The sequence below is a fragment of the Lontra canadensis genome, unplaced genomic scaffold (assembly GCF_010015895.1).
Source record: "Lontra canadensis isolate GAN:19392208 unplaced genomic scaffold, GSC_riverotter_1.0 scaffold120, whole genome shotgun sequence".
NCBI classification, from domain to species: Eukaryota; Metazoa; Chordata; class Mammalia; order Carnivora; family Mustelidae; genus Lontra; species Lontra canadensis.
Window position 1 is genome coordinate 4778580 of NW_022631114.1, and position 16968 is coordinate 4795547.

Here is a 16968-nt window from a genome sequence, read left to right on the forward strand (position 1 = left end):
TTAATTCACCAATATTAGGCATCTGTTGATTTCCTATTATAGAAGATAAGGATTTAGGATAACTTACTTTGGTTTCCTTGGCTTTAGGAGACCTATCTAGAAAAATGTTGCTGCAGCCAATGTCAGAGAAACTACTGCCTTTGCTCTCTTCAATGATTTTTATGATTTCAGGTCTCACATTTAGGTCCTTAATCACATTTTGAGTTTATTTTTGTGTGTAGGGTAAGAAAGTGGTCCAGATGTATTTTGCCTATAGCCGTCCAGTTTTCCCAACACTGTTTGTTAAAGAAATGGCCTGTTTTCCACTGCATATTCTTGCCTCCTTTGTTAAAGATTAATTGATCATACAATTGTGCATTGATTTCTGGGCTCTCTAATCTGTTACGCTGATCTGTGTGTTTTCATGCCAGTACCGTACTTTGGATTACTACAGCTTTGTGGTATAACTTGGTACCTGGGATACCTTTGTGGTATAACTTGATACCTCCTCCAGTTTTTTATTTTTCAGGATTTCTTTGGTTATATATATACCTTTTTGATAAGGTATTTAGTCCATTTTATCTTGTTTTAGTAAATGTCTTAAGTAAACTGCTGGTATAAAGAACATGGTAAACAGCTATGTGTCTGTGTTGTTGCTGTCAAAGGTGGGTCTGGTTTTTTTGTCCAAGAATTCAGAATATTTTGATACCTTCACCTCTAAATTACAGTTTTTTTATTTGACAGAGTATGGTTTTTGAGCCTTCTACAAAGAATGAAACCATAGCCCAGGAGGATAAAACCAAACTGTTAAAAGCTGCTTTTCTGCAATATTGCAGGTATGAAAAGTTTTTTAAATTATGGCCTATTTATTTTAACCCTGGGGACACATTTTACTGATATATGCTACTTTTTTGTTGACTGATGGGAGTAAGGTGGAGGAATGATGCCACCAAGGAGGAGATTTTTCTGAGCTTCAGTGCTATTAAAGCTTTGTTAAAAACTTACTCTGAACTTGATAGGCAAAAGAGGCTTCCAGTTAGTCTGGGAAAAAGCATGGTGTAACATATTCTCTCCACTTAACGGATAACAGTGAGCTATTAAAAATGGTGGTCATGGGGCACCTGGGTGGCTCAGTGGGTTAAAGCCTCTGCCTTCAGCTCGGGTCATGATCCCAGGGTCCTGGGATCGAGCCCCACATCAGGCTCTCTGCTTGGCGGGGAGCCTGCTTCCTCCTCTGTCTCTCTCTCTCTGCCTGCCTCTCTGTCTACTTGTGATCTCTGTCAAATAAATAAATAAAATCTTTAAAAAAAAAAAAATGGTGGTCATGAAAGACATTTAGCAAGCATGTTTTATGTATACTGTGAAGGCAAATAAGTTGCTTATAGTGGTTTAGATGTTATAGAGAAATTGGATTTCGTCTATTCATTGGGTTTTGCTGCATACAAAATCACCAGAGAACATAGTTGTTTTTTTTAATACAGCTCATGATTCTGTAATCTGGCCGTTTGGGGTTGGGCATAGGTGGCCATTTTATGGTTCCCATCTGAATTCACTGTCAATGATCAGTGCCAGACATCCTGGTTAGACTTGCTCACATTTTTTTTTAATATTTTATTTATTTTTTTGACACAAAGAGAGAGAGAGATCACAAGGAGGCAGAGAGGCAGGCAGAGAGAGGGGGAAGCAGGCTCTCTGCTCAGCAGAGAGCCTGATGTGGGGCTGGATCCCAGGACTCTGAGACCATGACCTGAGCTGAAGGCAGAGGCTTAACCCACTGAGCCACCCAGGGGCTCCCATTTCAAGGGCTCTGGTCATCTCTCTGATCATGTGCGCTCTCATCATCTAGCAGATTAGCCTTGTTTACCTATCTCATGCGTGGCAAGACGTGGCAAGAGATTAAGTCTCAGTGTACAAATGCTTTTCAAATCTTGGCTTGGGTCATATTTACCAATATCCTATTGGCCATAGCAAATTACAGGGGCAAGCCCCCCCCCCCACATGGGAGGGTGCTGATAGGGAGTGTGCATACGGGAGGGGAATGATACTCAGTTTGCCACACTTGATGACCTAATACTTCTGGATTCAAGGCAAATTCAGTCATTTGTTTGTCCTAGAGATATATTTTGCATATCATGTACCTTCCTTAAAAGGTATAGTAAATTCACGTTTGAATGAACACTAAGGAAAATTGAGATCTAGCCTTTGTTCTGCCCTTAAATAGCTGCGTAAAACTTTGGACAGATTGCTAACATTTCTGGAATTTTGTTTCTTTCTCTGTGAAGTGTTGAGTGGGGTCGCCATTGGGCTGTCTGAAGGATCATTAGTTTATCTGGCAGGTCTTTGTTTTGAAGTTATAGTCAGAGTTTACTACCTCTGTATCCCCCAGTTCTCATCTCGTGATCCCATGGTCTCACCAGCAGTGGTATTTGATGCATAGGAGTTCACTCCCACAGGGGGAATAGCACATAAAGTTTTACAGTTCTGTGCCACTGGGGCGCCTGGATGGCTCAGTTGGTTAAGGATCTGCCTTTGGCTCAGGTAATGTTCCCAGGGTCCTGCAATCGGGCCCCATCTCGGGCTCCCTGCTCAGGGGGGAGTCTGTTTCTCCCTCTCCCTCTGCTCCTCTCCCTGCTTGTGCACGTGCTGTGTGCTCTCTCTTTCAAATGAATAAAATCTTAAAAAACACACATAATTCTGTGCCATCAAAATAATCTACTGCTCTTAGTTTCTCATCCAGAAGAGGGCACCATTAGACAAGTTTTTTGGTTCTGTTTTTAAAATGTATTCTTTTAATTTTGCTCTATTGCATGGTGTTCAGTCTTACTGCCAGGATATGGATTAAACTACTATGATCGTGTCTTACACAAGTTTGTCCTTTAACAATTTTGACAGACTTGTGGCATCTCAAAATTTAAAAGATAATGGAGCAAGTCACCATAGTCCTTGTATTAGTTTCCTGGAGCTACTTTAACAAATCACTACAAACTGGGTGACTTCCTAGAAATTTATTCTGTCATGGTTCTGGAGGCCAGAAATCCAAAATCAAGGTATCAGCAGGGCCATGCTCCCTCTGAAAGCTCTAGGGAAGAATCTTTGCTTGCCTCTTTCCTAGCTTCTGATGGTTGCTGGCAATCATCAGCATTCCTTAGCTTGCACGTGGATCACTCCAGTTGTTTCCATTACCACATGGCCTTCTTCCCTGCGTGTCTGCCTTTACATGTCCTCCGAATCATGACACTTGTCGCTGGATTTAGAGCCCACCCTAATTCAGTGTAACTTCACCATAACTTAACTAATTATATATGCAAAAACCTTATTTCCAAATAAGGTCACATTCTGAGGTTCTGGGTAAATGAGGATATGGAGGGATGCTATTCAACCCCATGTAGTCATTTCTTTTTTTTTTTTTTTTTTTTTAAGATTTTATTTATTTATTAGATAGACAGAGATCACAAGTAGGCAGAGAGGCAGGCAGAGAGAGAGAGAGGGAGCAGGTTCCCCGCGGAGCAGAGAGCCCGATGTGGGACTCAATCCCAGGACCCTGGGATCATGACCTGAGCCGAAGGCAGAGGCTTTAACCCACTGAGCCACCCAGGCGCCCCCCCCATGTAGTCATTTCTAAATGTTCTGTAGGGAAAGATTATTAAGCTCGAAAAGGAATCCCCTGACTTGAAGTCCTAAGGGTATAGTAACCTTAGGAATAGGGTCATGGATCTCTAGCACAGCTGTGCCTTCAACTTACCCCGTGAGGCTAACGAAATCATTTTGGGGTTGGTATGAACCTATTAATAGTCTTAAGGAATTAGATTCTTCACAAATGGAATCATACTTTTAAAGCAGGGTTTTGCTATCTCATCACTGTTGACATTTGAAGCCATACGATGTTCTACTGTGAGCTATCCTGTGAATTGTAGAATGTGTAGCAGCCACAGCTGGCCTCTTCCTACTTGGTGCCAGTAGCACCCTCCCCCAACTTATGACAACCACAATTATCTTCAGACATTGCCACATGCTCCCTAGCGGCTGAAATGAGTAGATCACACTCAAAAATGTTCTGTGTTTCGTTTTTTGCTAAGGTTAATATTGCTTTTTCTATGGCATGGTTTCTTTGAAATCAATTTTTACATTATTTTTATTTTCACTTGACTCAATATAAATATAAATATATATTTATATATATAAGTATACATATATATCACATATATAAATATATTAGAATATAAATATATATTTATAAATAAATATAAACATAAATATCTTTCGCTCATGACAGTTTTAAGAAACTTACTCTGTTAATTAAAATAGTTAATTGTTGATTATCTTGCCTTAGCGAACTTTGTATTCCCATAACCTGTAGCATAACCAGGTTTCCAGCTTCAGCTTGGCCTTAAACACTTTTAGGCAGTTTTTCTTTGTTTCTCTATTCAGGTCGATCTCTTGTTCTACCGAGAGTCCATTTCAGTGCTTTTCTAACTCTTCTCAACCTTTTCCATTTCTCTGCCTCTTCTGCCATACTTAGCAGAGGGCTCAGCCTCCTACTTCACAGATAATAGAAGCCATTAGATTGCAACTCCCCTGGACTTAATACCTACACACTTACCTGCACTGCATCTACTTTTCCTCTTTCGCTCCCTATAAAGTGGGAAGGGTTGCTCTTTCTAAAAAGAATCCCTGTCTTTTTTTTGGGGTTTGTTTTAAAGATTTCATTTATACATTTAGAGCGTGTGCGTGTGCAAGCAGAAAGGAGGGGCGGGGGAGGGGAGAAAGAGAGAAAATCTCAGATTCCCCGCTGAGTGCGGAGCCTGACATGGGGCTTAATCCCACAAACTCAAGATCACGACCTGAGCAGAAATCAAGTTGGATGCTTAATGGACTGAGACATCCAGGTACCCCTCTTTGTCCTTGTTTTGAATGCCACAGTCTCTTTCTTCTCTTGAGACTATGTTTTGTTATTCCTCTTCTATATCTTTGACCTCTCTTGTGCTGGCTTCTTCTCACCAGCCATTAATCATATTTAATATACCATTTTAAAAAAACCAGGGGCGGGCTCCTGAGTGGCACATTTGGTTAAGCATCTAACTCTGAGTTTTGGCTCAGGTCATGACCTCAGGGTTCTGATATGGAACCCCCTCTTGAACTCCATGTTCTGTGCCGAATCTGCTTGGGTTTCTCCCTCTCCTTTGGACCCTTCCCCCACTGCAATCTCTCTCTCTCTCTCTCTCTCTCTCTCTCTCAAATAAATAAATCTTAAAAAAAAAAAAAAAGAAAAAGACCAGTCTTTGACTTTGTGTCCCCCTCTGATCTACTACCCCTTTTGTTTGTTCCTGTTTATAACTAAACTGCCTGAAAAGTTGTCTGCCTTTGCCGTTGTCTATCGTAATTTTTCTCTCTCTACTCCCTTTTTTTTTCCTACTTACTTCATTTGCCAAAGAAACACAGATTTACCGTACTCTAGGCCATTATATACAAATGAAGAATGTTCCAGAGTAGCTGTTATTCCATAAGCATCTCAGTTCAATGTGCCCACAGCCTTGCTTGTCTTCTCCAAAGCTTATTCTTTCTCTTTTACCCACTGTTTCTGCCACTGGTAAAAATGTCCTACCACAATACATTCAGCTTCAGAGCAAAAATATATCAGATCCAAACAGTTGCCAATATGTACCTCAAATCTCTTTTTTTCTCAAACCTGACTACTTGTCTCCATTCTCCTCTGCAGCTACTGCTAGTGGAGACCCCCCTCTCTTGTCTGGGTTTCTGCAATAACTTTTTTTTTTTGGTCCAGATTTTATTTATTTATTAGAGAGAGACACAATGAGAGAGGGAACACAAGCAGAGGGATCAGGGAACCTGATGCGGGGCTCGATCCCAGGACTCTGGGATCATGACCTGAGCTGAAGGCAGATGCCAGTGACTGAGCCACCCAGGCGCCCGTGCGGGAACTTCCTATCTGAGTATTTCTGCCCCCTGTCCATATCCTAAGATGATCCTTTGGGAAAATAGAACAGATCGTGACACTTTCTTCTTAGTGCCTAAGAAGTGCCTTCTAGTGCCTATAACTCCATTACATGGAGTGTGAGGTTTTATGTATTCTGCCTTTTGATTGGTGGTGTTTCTGAGAGTCTGCCCTGGAAGGCTTCTTCCCTGGGTGATCTCCTCTTCCCTATGGCTTCAGTTCTTTGCTAAGATACGGACGTACTTACTCACAGGTGTGATGTGTGCTCTCTCTGCCACCGTGTACCCCTCCCCAGAATCTCCTCAGCCTCGCTGCTCCGCTTCTGTAGCTGTAGGCCTCTGCTTATCCACCTTTTTCTCCAGCGAGTTTTCCCTGCCCCTGGGATGGTTTTGGTTTCCCTTCTGTGTGCTCTGTAGCAAGTGCTCTGTTCTTTTCATGTCACAGTATACATGTAACTACTTGTTTAACTCTGGCTTCTTGTGACACTGTGTCCTTGGTGAAGTCTTAGAGTGTTTTTTAACGTCTTGTCATTCTGGCTCCAGTGCCTAGCATGTTGTAAGTACTCAACATATGATTATTGCATTAATAAATGTGTAATGATTGTCTCCCTTTTAAATAAATGTTACTGAAAGTAGTTAACGTTGGGGCACCTGGGTGGCTTGGTCCATTGAGTGTCTGACTCGCTCAGGTCACGATCTCACTGGTGGTGAGATTGAGCTCTGTGTGGGGCTCTGAGCTCAGTGGGGAGTCTGCTTGAGATTCTCTCCCTCTTCCCTTCCCTTGGCATGCTCTTTCTCTCTCTATCTCAAATAAATAAATCTTTTTTATAAAAGGTAACTTTGGACTAAAATAGGGGACTTTCACTGTTACCTTACTCTTTTTTGAAAGATTTTATTTCTTTGTTTGAGGCGAGGGGAGAGTGAGTGTGAGAGAGAGTGCGTGAATGAGCACCAGCGGGAGGAGGGGCAGAGGGGAAGAGAGAACCAGACTCCCTGTCGAGCAGAGAGCCGGACTCGGGGCTCAGTCCCAGGACCCCAGGATCATGAACCGAAGGCAGACGCTTCACCAACTGAGCCACCCAGGCGCCCCCATAGTTAACTTTTTCATGGTGAATTTTTAAAATGGTTTGCCTCCTTTAATACTTCTATTTTCTAATTTTATTTCAGAAAAGATCTAGGTCATGCTCAAATGATGGTTGATGAGCTCTTTTCCTCCCGTTCTGATTTGGATTCTGATTGTGAACTAGACAGAGCTGTTACACAAATCAGTGTGGATCTGGTGGATGACTACCCAGCATCTGACCCACGGTGGGCTGAGTCTGTGCCTGAGGGTAAGAACTTCTACTTTTCATATTATGCAGTGATATGTTTTGAGCATATTACGGTTCTTTTATTAAAGCATTTCTTTTTTTTTTAAAGATTTTATTTATTTATTTGACAGACAGATCACAAGTAGGCAGAGAGGCAGGCAGAGAGAGAGGAAGGGAAGCAGGTTCCCCGCTGAGCAGAGAGCCCGATGAGGGGCTCGATCCCAGGACCCTGGGATCATGACCTGAGCCGAAGGCAGAGTCTTTAACCCATTGAGCCACCTAGGCGCCCCATTAAAGCATTTCTTGAAGCATTTTTTTTTTAGTTTTTGAAGCAATTATTAGTTTACTTTTTTTAAAAGGTTATAACTTACCTTATAGTAGATTTTGAAAAAGGCTCAGAACATATCTACGTGATAAAAACTGAAGGACTGTTAGAGCAAATCCTGCTTGTTGTATGTGAAGCAGATTAATTAGCCCTACTTAGCTTTCTTACCATTTAATTTCTAAAGGGAAATTGGTGGCATGGATAAGCATTTGGTACTTATTTAATAGCTCCCAAATTAAATGATAATTTTGGCATAATCATTGTTTTTGCCTAATAAAAATGATAAATTTCCCAATGAGCGGCAATGAGCTAATCTCAGCATATAGAAGTGAGCATATCATGTCTCTGCTCTGTGCTTTCCTTTCTGCCCTGGGTGACCGTCCTTCTTACACTTCCGCCGCAGCATCACGGGCACTCAGCTTTCCTAGGTACCAGCAAACTGTCTCCAGTGTCCGTTTCTCCCTCTGATGTGCTACTTAGCAAGTTTGCTAAGCCTCATTAGAGGGTTAGGAAGGAAACATCAGTGCTTACCTTTTTTCTTTGACTTCATTTTGAGCTGGCAAGCTTAGAATGATATAAATGATTAATAATAACAGGGTTTGTGTTTTGAATAAATATAGTATGAATTGTGTCAAACTACCAAAATTTTCGTCTAAATTTTTTAAAATCTTGGGTAATGTTACAAATAGTCGCAAATAGTTCCATGAAAAGGTTGGTATTTTCCTTTGGCGTATAGATATTTTTTAAGTTTTTAATTTAATAGCAGTAATTATTGTAAAGTCAGCACATTATGTGTTTAAATTTTGTTCTTATGTTTCAACAGAAGCACCTGGGTTTAGCAATACATCACTGATTATTCTTCACCAGCTAGAAGACAAGATGAAGGCCCATTCTTTCCTTATGGACTTTATTCACCAAGTAAGCATTCTAGTTTCTGTGAACAAGAATGGCCAGGACACCTGGCTTTTCTGTGTCTTTTGTCACTCTCTCCAGGACAGTGGGAGATCCTTTCTTATTCTGAGGTGTTTTGTGGGGTTGGACAGGACTAGTGTTTTCCAGTTTCTTTGCTGACTTGAAAGTAAATAAGGGTTGTTGGGGGATAGGGAGCTATTCAAGTATAAAAGCTGCATGGGAAACAGGCTGAAAAGAAGAAAAACAGTGTATTTCCACAGAAATGTTTCAACTTTCTTTTAAGATTCTATGATACCTGTGTGGTTTTATGTCAACTTAGGTTTTCATGAATTGCTTTGTATTATTGAAAAGATCGTGAAGAATAGTAAGGCAATGACAGATTTTGATTTTTGGGTTATAATTTTGAAGTGCCATTAGAATCAATTCCTTATTTAAAGTTTGTGGTGGTTTCTTGTTTTGTTTTTGTTTTTGTTTTTGTTTTTTAGTGGAGTATCCCCATTTATATTGGGCCTAAAATTAGAATATGTTTTTGCAGCTAGACAGAATTGTTACACAGTATCACTTAGCAAGTGATACTGAAGGACTGTTGGAGCAAATCCTGCTTGTTCTATGTGAAGCCGATTAATTAGCCCTTGTTGATCAGTAGTGGCTCCCAAGCATGTTATATATCCAAATGAATACATTTAATCCCACTTTTGCTTATTTTTTCCGAAATTGGTAATGCCTTCATGTTAAAGAGATTACGATGCTGTCTAATAGAACTTTCTGTGGTGATGAGAATGTTCTATATCTGTGTTACTCAGTAGTCACAGGCAGCTGCCGAGCACTTAAAATATGGGTGGTACAACTGAGGAACTATATTTGTTTTTAATTTATTTTAGTTAAATTTAAATCATCACTTTGGTGGATAGTGGATACCTTATTGAACAGGTCAGTTCTAGATGATTCCAGAATGTTTGTAACATATGGTTTGGCTCCTGTCTACTTTTATTGTCTTGGCAAGGGCACTCTAATCATTCAAGTCTCTCTCCTTTCTTTTTAAAGTGGTTTAGATAGACTACAGACTAATGGAGGGGTGGGGAACAGATTTGTTCTGATGTAATTGTTTATTTAGTCAGATATATCAGTTAACTATTAATACCTAACAAACCATCCCAAAATGTGGATTAAAACATTTCTTTCAGGTACCTGAGCAGTTTTTTTGTGGATTTCAGCTGGACCACTCCTTGAACTGCATTTAGGGTGGGCTGAGCTGGAAGGTCCCCAAGCGTCTCTCGCCTGACACTGGATGTCAGTCTGTCAGCTGGGCCACATGGTTCTTCTCCTCTGCTTAGTCTATAATTCTCTTTTAGGCTGAACTGGCTTTCTGTGGTCTCAGGACAGCCCTCCATGGGGATGAACTTAGAAGCTGTAGTCTTCCTCAGGTCTTACCCTAGTTGTCACAAAATGTCACTTCCACCAAAGTGACATTGGTCAAAGCAAGTCACCGCCAGTCCAGATGAAAAGGATTGAGAAATGGATTTTACCTCTTGATGGGAGGAGGCCCAAAGTCTTGTGGCAGGAGGGTTGTGTCGTATATACTGGGATGGAAGGAGTTCATGCCTTACTATGTGACACCGAGGAGACACTAATTTATCAGAGGGTGAGAGAGCCATGGGTAGGAGCAGTTGCTGTATCTCTTGGCACAGCCTCCCTGGGCTTCAGAAACCCTGCTGGAGTCATTCAACTCTTGGATTCAGCGTCCACTGCCAGGTAATACCTAGCTGGATCTAAAAACCCCATTATTGCTATGCCTTTATGTTTGAATTACCTTTAATATTTCAGAGCATATTATTAATTGTTAATTATTATTAATGTAAACGATTGTATAACCAGATACTTGTCTCTAAGGAAATACTTTTTTTTTTAAGGTTTTATTTATTTATTTGTTGGAGAGAGAAAGAGCATGAGGAGGGGGAGTGGCAGGCAAAAGGAGAGGCAGGTTCCTCGCTGAGCAAGGAACCCGATGTGGGACTCAATCCCAGGACCTTGGGATCATGACCTGAGCTGAAGGCAGACACTTAACTGACTGAGCCACCCAGGTGTTCCTGAGGAAATACTTCTGAATATGAGGTTCTCCTCCTCAAGCCAGACTCTGTGCCAACAAGGCCATATCTCATGCTAAAGAGAATGAAAATTAATATCAAGGCCTCAGGACAGTACCTCTGCCTCCAGTTTTCAGGCACTGAGGGAAGCATATGTCTTCACATGTAGTTTGGAGAAGCTTAGAAGCAGGAAGTTACTGTGCTCCTGTTTGTTATGTGGCTTGAGTGACGCTAATATATAGACATCACTTTACTGGCAGTGCTGCCATGCTGAGGTGAGTAAAAGCAGGCAGGCAGAGTTCCCTCAGGTAAAAACTGCATTTACAGTATTTGTGAGGGAACCAGGAAGAAAATTCAAATCCAAAATGACTATGCAACTCTTTTTTTTTTTTTTTTTTTTGACATGCAACTCTTACTTTAAAATAACCAGGTAAACAGGTCGAATAAATTAAGACAGGTTGATTCAGTGACCTATTCCATGGTCATTAAAAATAATGTAAAAAAAAAATGAGTTAATGTGGAAAAAAATAAGGTACAGACAATATAGTGTGACTCCTTTGTGTTTTAAAAAAAAGAAAAATGCCTGCTAGCAAATGAGTGCCACAAAAGCAGATAAAGATAGGGAAATTTAACCATAGCTCCAGTAGGGAATGGGCTGGGGACTCTTACCTCTCCATATTGTTAAGTTTTCTAACCATGTGCAAGTTGGCTCTCCGCTTTTGCCATGGACAGTGTGGTGGAGAGATTTCCAGAATGGTGACCTACTGCAGCGTGAGTCAGTTTTCCCTTTTTCTTGTGTTCTGTGAGGGAAAAACAGGACTCTTTGCAGACTGCCCTAGGTAGGTAACCTGTATTGTAGCTTTCAGAGTCATGAAAGTTTGCAACTCATACCCCAACACAGACAGCTAGCACTGGGAAAGGCCATGTGGTTTTTCCCACGATTTTCCAAGTTTCTTCTTTTCTAGGGTGTTGCTTTACTAGTGAAGGAATTAAGAAAGCAGATCTCGCACTCATGCAGACAAGAATCGTGCCTGTCTTTTGCAAAGGTAGCAGTACGTTGAGCTTTAGGAGTGTCACAGAGGTCTAGCCCCTCTGTGTGAGGACTCTGTTTAAACACTGAGCAGGTGCCCCCTCTGCACCCCAATGCCAGCATTAGTCAGGGCAGGCTGGGAGCTTAGTGCCTGAGTCACGCCTGCAGGCTGCTAGGCCTAGGCGTTCAAATCCTGCCTTGCACATCCCGGTTCAGTCTTCCCGTTCATAGAAACCTCATTGATACCCCCAACTCATGGACGGTTGCTGTTTTACAGAGTAGAATTCATCAGGTTTAAGTCCTCCTGCTCTAACTACAGCTTGACATATGGGCCATGAGTCTAGACCCTCATGCATACAGGGTCCTTTAGGGGTCTGGCTTGAGGAAAGAAGACTTTAAAGGGACCAGTGTGAGTGAAATAGTGCCGGGAGTCTGACAGGGTTCCAGTTCTCTTTGCACCATGGGGAATCCAAGGTGGCAGACCACGTTCAACTGAGAGCTCTGGTGTCCACATTATGCCTCGCAAGCCCTGCACTGTTGGTTGAGCCCCAAAGGGAGTGTGTTGGGAAGAGATGCCTTTGTGAAACGTTTTGTACTGTTCTCTTTCATGGGTCAGAGCTTAACAGCCTCTTTCCTGGCTTTGCTATTCACTAGGGGTGGCAGAGGATGTTCCCGAGAGCGTTGAGGTCTGACCTGCCGTATTATCCTTCATTCTGGCCCCAGTTTATCAGACCTACTCTCTCTTTGGTTGTATTCCGCGAACAAAGGGTTCACGTGTGCTGTCCTCTTAGTTGATAGTCTTTATATGTAATTGCTGTAGATGCCCAAAGTCAGGGTGCAGCTTTTCTTTGAGCAGTTTAACTAGTGAATTCAGCAGCAAAGTGACAAGAAATGGTTCTCCAGCCAAGAGAGGTCATGTTCATCCTCTTACTGTCCAGGTTCTCTGCTCACAATAGTAGTCAGTGAGAGGTGCTGCTGGGCACGGCACCCTGGGCATGCAGCATTTTTGTGTCAGGTCACAGTGTAGAAACAGTCTTCTCAGGACACCAGGGTGGCTTAGTTGGTTAAGTGGTCCCCTGCGTTCGGGTCATGGTCCCAGGTTCCTGGAATCAAGCCCCACTTTGGGTTCCCTGCTCGGCAGGGGAGCCTGCTTCTCCCTCTCCCTCTGCTTGTGCTCTCTGTCAGATAAATAAAATCTTGAACAGTCTTCTCTCATTTAGGAAAAATGAAAGAGCTTTTTTGCACAGAGAAAAAGGAAAAAGACCCACAATGTCAACTTTTGTCTTTTGTGTTCAGCTGCCTGATGTTGCAGTGTTTGTTCTTGACATGCATAAACCAGACTTCCAAGACACGAGTTGTTTTGGCTTTTCACTACAATTACCGCTTGTTCCTCCTGTCTTGACTGCTGATGTTCCTCAATGATTCTGGTGTCTCTTATACAGAAAGAGTGGCTCCTGTGGCTTGCCATTTACACACTGTAGGGCTCTCTTTATACTTTAAAAAAAGAAGAGGGAGAGGACTGTCACTAATAACCTCATGGGGGATTCACAGAAAACCATTTTAGCCCTTTTAGCAAAAGGTAGATTTCTCATTGTTTCTTTAAGCTTGTTGTAATAAAAGAAATATAATTCAGGAAAAAAAAAACCCTTTTCTAACCATTTGTGGTTTTTGCCCATTTCAGTAGGACTTCTCTGGGGATTTGGGGCGTTGTTTATTTTTGTTTTTTTGTATTTTTTTAAAAATAAACCTCAGCATACAAAAATCAAGTCACTCAGTAATAAAATCTGGAAGAGTATTCAGTGTTTAGATATGTCTCTTGGCTTCTTCCTAGTTGGGATGTTAACGCTTTATCAGATGAGAAAGCTTAGAAGAACTTCAGAATCTAGTAGTAACACATCAGAAATGGGCATCAGGCAGATCGGAGGTAGTAGTGCAAAGGATTAGAGATGCCCCCACCTTTCCCATGGCTTTTAGTTTCCATGGAAGTTAGTCACTAATGATGGAGACTGCTGAGTTTCTAGTTCACAGAGATCTAGAACCTTGAGGAGTTAGGTAGAAAAGAGCAATTTTATGCTTTTGATAACCAGAATAAATGAGAAATAAGATAGAGTAGTGGAATGACCTTAATCTCAGAAAAGGAACATCTGTACTTTTTTATGGTTGCTCATGCCTCTGGCTGAAGAGAGAGAGAGAGAGAGAGAGAGAGAAAGAGAGTGTGTGTGTGTTTAAAACAGTGGAAAGGAGAAGATAGCTGAGGTACTTTATTGGGGACAGCTAAGGTCAGTGGCTCTGTACCCATTGTGCTGCTGGTGGAGATAAGCCTGCATTATATTGTGTGTTACTATAAATGCTTTCTAAGAACATGTGTTTGTTTTTCGCCAGGTTGGCTTATTTGGACGTCTTCACACTTTTGCAGTAAGAGGGATGCCCATGGCAACTCGACTGTTGCTCTGCGAGCATGCTGAGAAGTTATCAGCCGCCATTGTTCTCAAGAACTACCACTCGAGGCTCTCTGACCTGGTGAACACAGCAATAATGATTGCTTTAAACAAGAGGGACTGTGAAATCCCATCCAACCTGACTCCCGCAGACGTCTTTTTTAGAGAAGTAAGAGTAGTTTTTTGCTTTTAATGTGGCTTCTTAGAGCTCTGCCATTTGCTGATCATGCCTCAAACAGGGAGAAGATTGAGGACAAAAAAATCTTTTTGAAATTTTAAATAGGACTCCGTATTTACTTATTACATTCCCTATAAATTAGAGCTTACAAAATTGACTATTTTCTACTGTCTGCTGGATATTTTCCTTTTGCCTCTCCAAATCCACTCTTGATGCTGCCCCAGAGGGCAACTTGTCCATGGGTTTCTGTGCCTTCCTGTTGTCTTTGATAACAGTGAGGCACCATCAGGTTGGGAGTGCTTATCTGTTAATATTTGTTCTGTTATTCCCCCAGCTTCTTTCCTTCCCTGCTTCCACTGCAGTTGGCTGTGCCTTCTGTCAGAGACTGCGGCTTCTCACTGGCTGCTCTCCACGTGTCCTGTAACTCCTTCCGCCCAGGGCCCCTTCATGCCTGGGCTTAATAGGGGCTGCCTGTTGCTAGCCCTGGATGCAGCACCTTCCTGTAGATCCTCTGACCCTGGCCAGCACCACCATAAGCTGTCCCTTCACTAAACTCAGCTCAGCTACCTGCTAGGATCCTACTATCTACCTTGCTTTTAAACTCAGATTTATTTTCAAAGGAAAAGAAAACCCTAATGTGAACTTCCCAGGGAGAAGAGATTAAGACTTTGGCCAGCTGGTGCAGCTGACCGTTGTGATAATAGTGTACAGCTCTTATTCTTGTGCGACTTTACAACCTCATGAAGGGGGAGGGGAGACTTTACTCTCTCCCTATAAAGATGGTGACATTAATGGTTTGAGCTCTTCTCGCAGCTCTGCAATTTGAAATTGTTTTTTTAGCTGTGAGGAACTTTAATTCTATTTAAATTCTATTTGGTGAGTCTCATTTTTATTTCTTCTCTGTTACATTCTAGCTATAATCTAGCAGGATATGCCAGAAGTCTTTTTTTCTTCTTATTACAGTTGACCCTTGAACAACATGCGAACCCCCTTGCACAATGGAAAATCTGTGTGTAACTTCAAAAACTTAACTACTAATAGCTTACTGTTGACCAGAAGCTTTATCAATAGTCAAATTAACACACATTTTATATGTTATATACAGTATTATATACTCATTCTTATAATAAAGGGAATGTTAAAATTTACATAAGGAAGAGAAAATAAATTCACAGTATTGAATTCATATACTGTAGGTATGGAAAAAAAATTTGTGCATCAGTGGACCCATGCAGTTTAAATCTGTCTTATTTAAGGGTCAACTATTTTTCATGTACTGTAACCTAAAAATTATTTAAGATGCTGAAATAGGTTCAGGTTTTCTGTTGATTCCATAAATGTATTTAGTTCTAAGAATGCCTTGTTCTTGTATATTTGGGTTCGCTTTTTTCCTAAGGATATAAGGCAAAGCACTTTTTTGTTTTATTTTTTTATTTTTCAAATGTAGGAAATATCCCCAAAATCTGAATGAAAGAAAAACAGTTCACCTCAAATTTCATGATCTAAACAGTCTGAAAGGAATGTATGCAGAGCCCTCACTCCCCTACCCCCAGTCAAGCTTACGGACTAAACTCACAGGTGTCTGCACTTGGCCCTAACTCTTTGTTGTGTAGGAAGGGGAGGAGAGTGATGGTGTCAGAAATAGAAGTGGGCAAAGAAGGGCTACAGAGAAGGTCACCTACGAGTTGGATAAGAGTACTATTTGGGAGGGAGAGGTTATCCAATGTCAGAGCTGTTCGAAGAGGTGGGGACTATCCCAAAAACCCTGCAGGAGGACCATCCAAGTTAATTGTTGGGTGTGTGAGGTGTCAGGGTCAGTCCAGGTAAAGGTGAAAATGTCTTGGGATTCTGGGGAGTTGGGAATAGTGAAGAATGCATCCTAAAGTCTTAAGACAGTAAAGTACATGGTGGAGGGTGGAATGGTGGGGAAGAGGGTGTGTGGACTGAGGACAGTGGGGCGGATAGCGATGACTGCGTTGTTGATCATTCTGAGATCCTGAACAAGTCTAGAAGAGCTATCTAGCTTGTTGGCTGGAAGGATTGGAGTACTGTAAGAAGAGTTAGTAGGTTTCCGTATATTTAAGGAAAGGGATTTGGAAATGAGGGGTTGTAAGTCTCTCAAGGCCTCACGTTTGAGAGGCTATTAGGGTTTGAAGGGAAAAAGGTAGGAGGATCCTTAAGGTATATAGATTCCTTTCACAAACTGTTGTAACTTTTGTGTTCTTTTTGGTCTTTGTTCATACATAATTTTACATGGCAAAGCAAATTTTTTAAGAAGTTATTAACTAATTCTTTGGAAGAATTGAGTAAGAGCCTGGTTCCATTTTCTGTTTTTGGATCAAAATGGAAAGCATACTAGTTAATTCATTATACCTGCATTTTCCAGTTAACGGGGGTGGAGGGGGGGAGGAAGAATCTGGAAATTATCAGTTGGATCTGTAATTCATGAGTAGTACCTTAGGAGTATGATAGAACAAAACCAAAAATGTGATTGGTTCTTTAAAAGAACGCTCCATATGGAAAATGGTAATGCTTAAGACTCTATGTCACCATTTAAAAAAAAAATTTTTTTTTATTTAAAGATTTTTACTTATTTATTTGACAGACGGAGGTCACAAGTAGGCAGAGAGGCAGGCAGAGAGAGAGAGAGTAATAAGCAGGCTCCTTGCTAAGCAGAGAGTGCAATGCGGGGCTCGATCCCAGGACTCTGGGATCATGACCTGAGCCAAAGTCAGAGGCTTTAACCCACTGAGCCACCCA

General features: G+C 41.5%; 1 protein-coding gene across 1 annotated transcript in view; it reads left to right on the forward strand.

Annotated features, from left to right (window-relative positions):
• Positions 1–16968, forward strand: part of NUP133 (nucleoporin 133) — a 53974-nt gene that overhangs the window by 19749 nt on the left and 17257 nt on the right. The window contains exons 12-15 of the mRNA XM_032841085.1: positions 724–815; positions 7099–7262; positions 8390–8484; positions 13975–14199. Coding sequence (XP_032696976.1) covers positions 724–815; positions 7099–7262; positions 8390–8484; positions 13975–14199 — 576 coding nt within the window. The remainder of the gene's footprint in view (positions 1–723; positions 816–7098; positions 7263–8389; positions 8485–13974; positions 14200–16968) is intronic.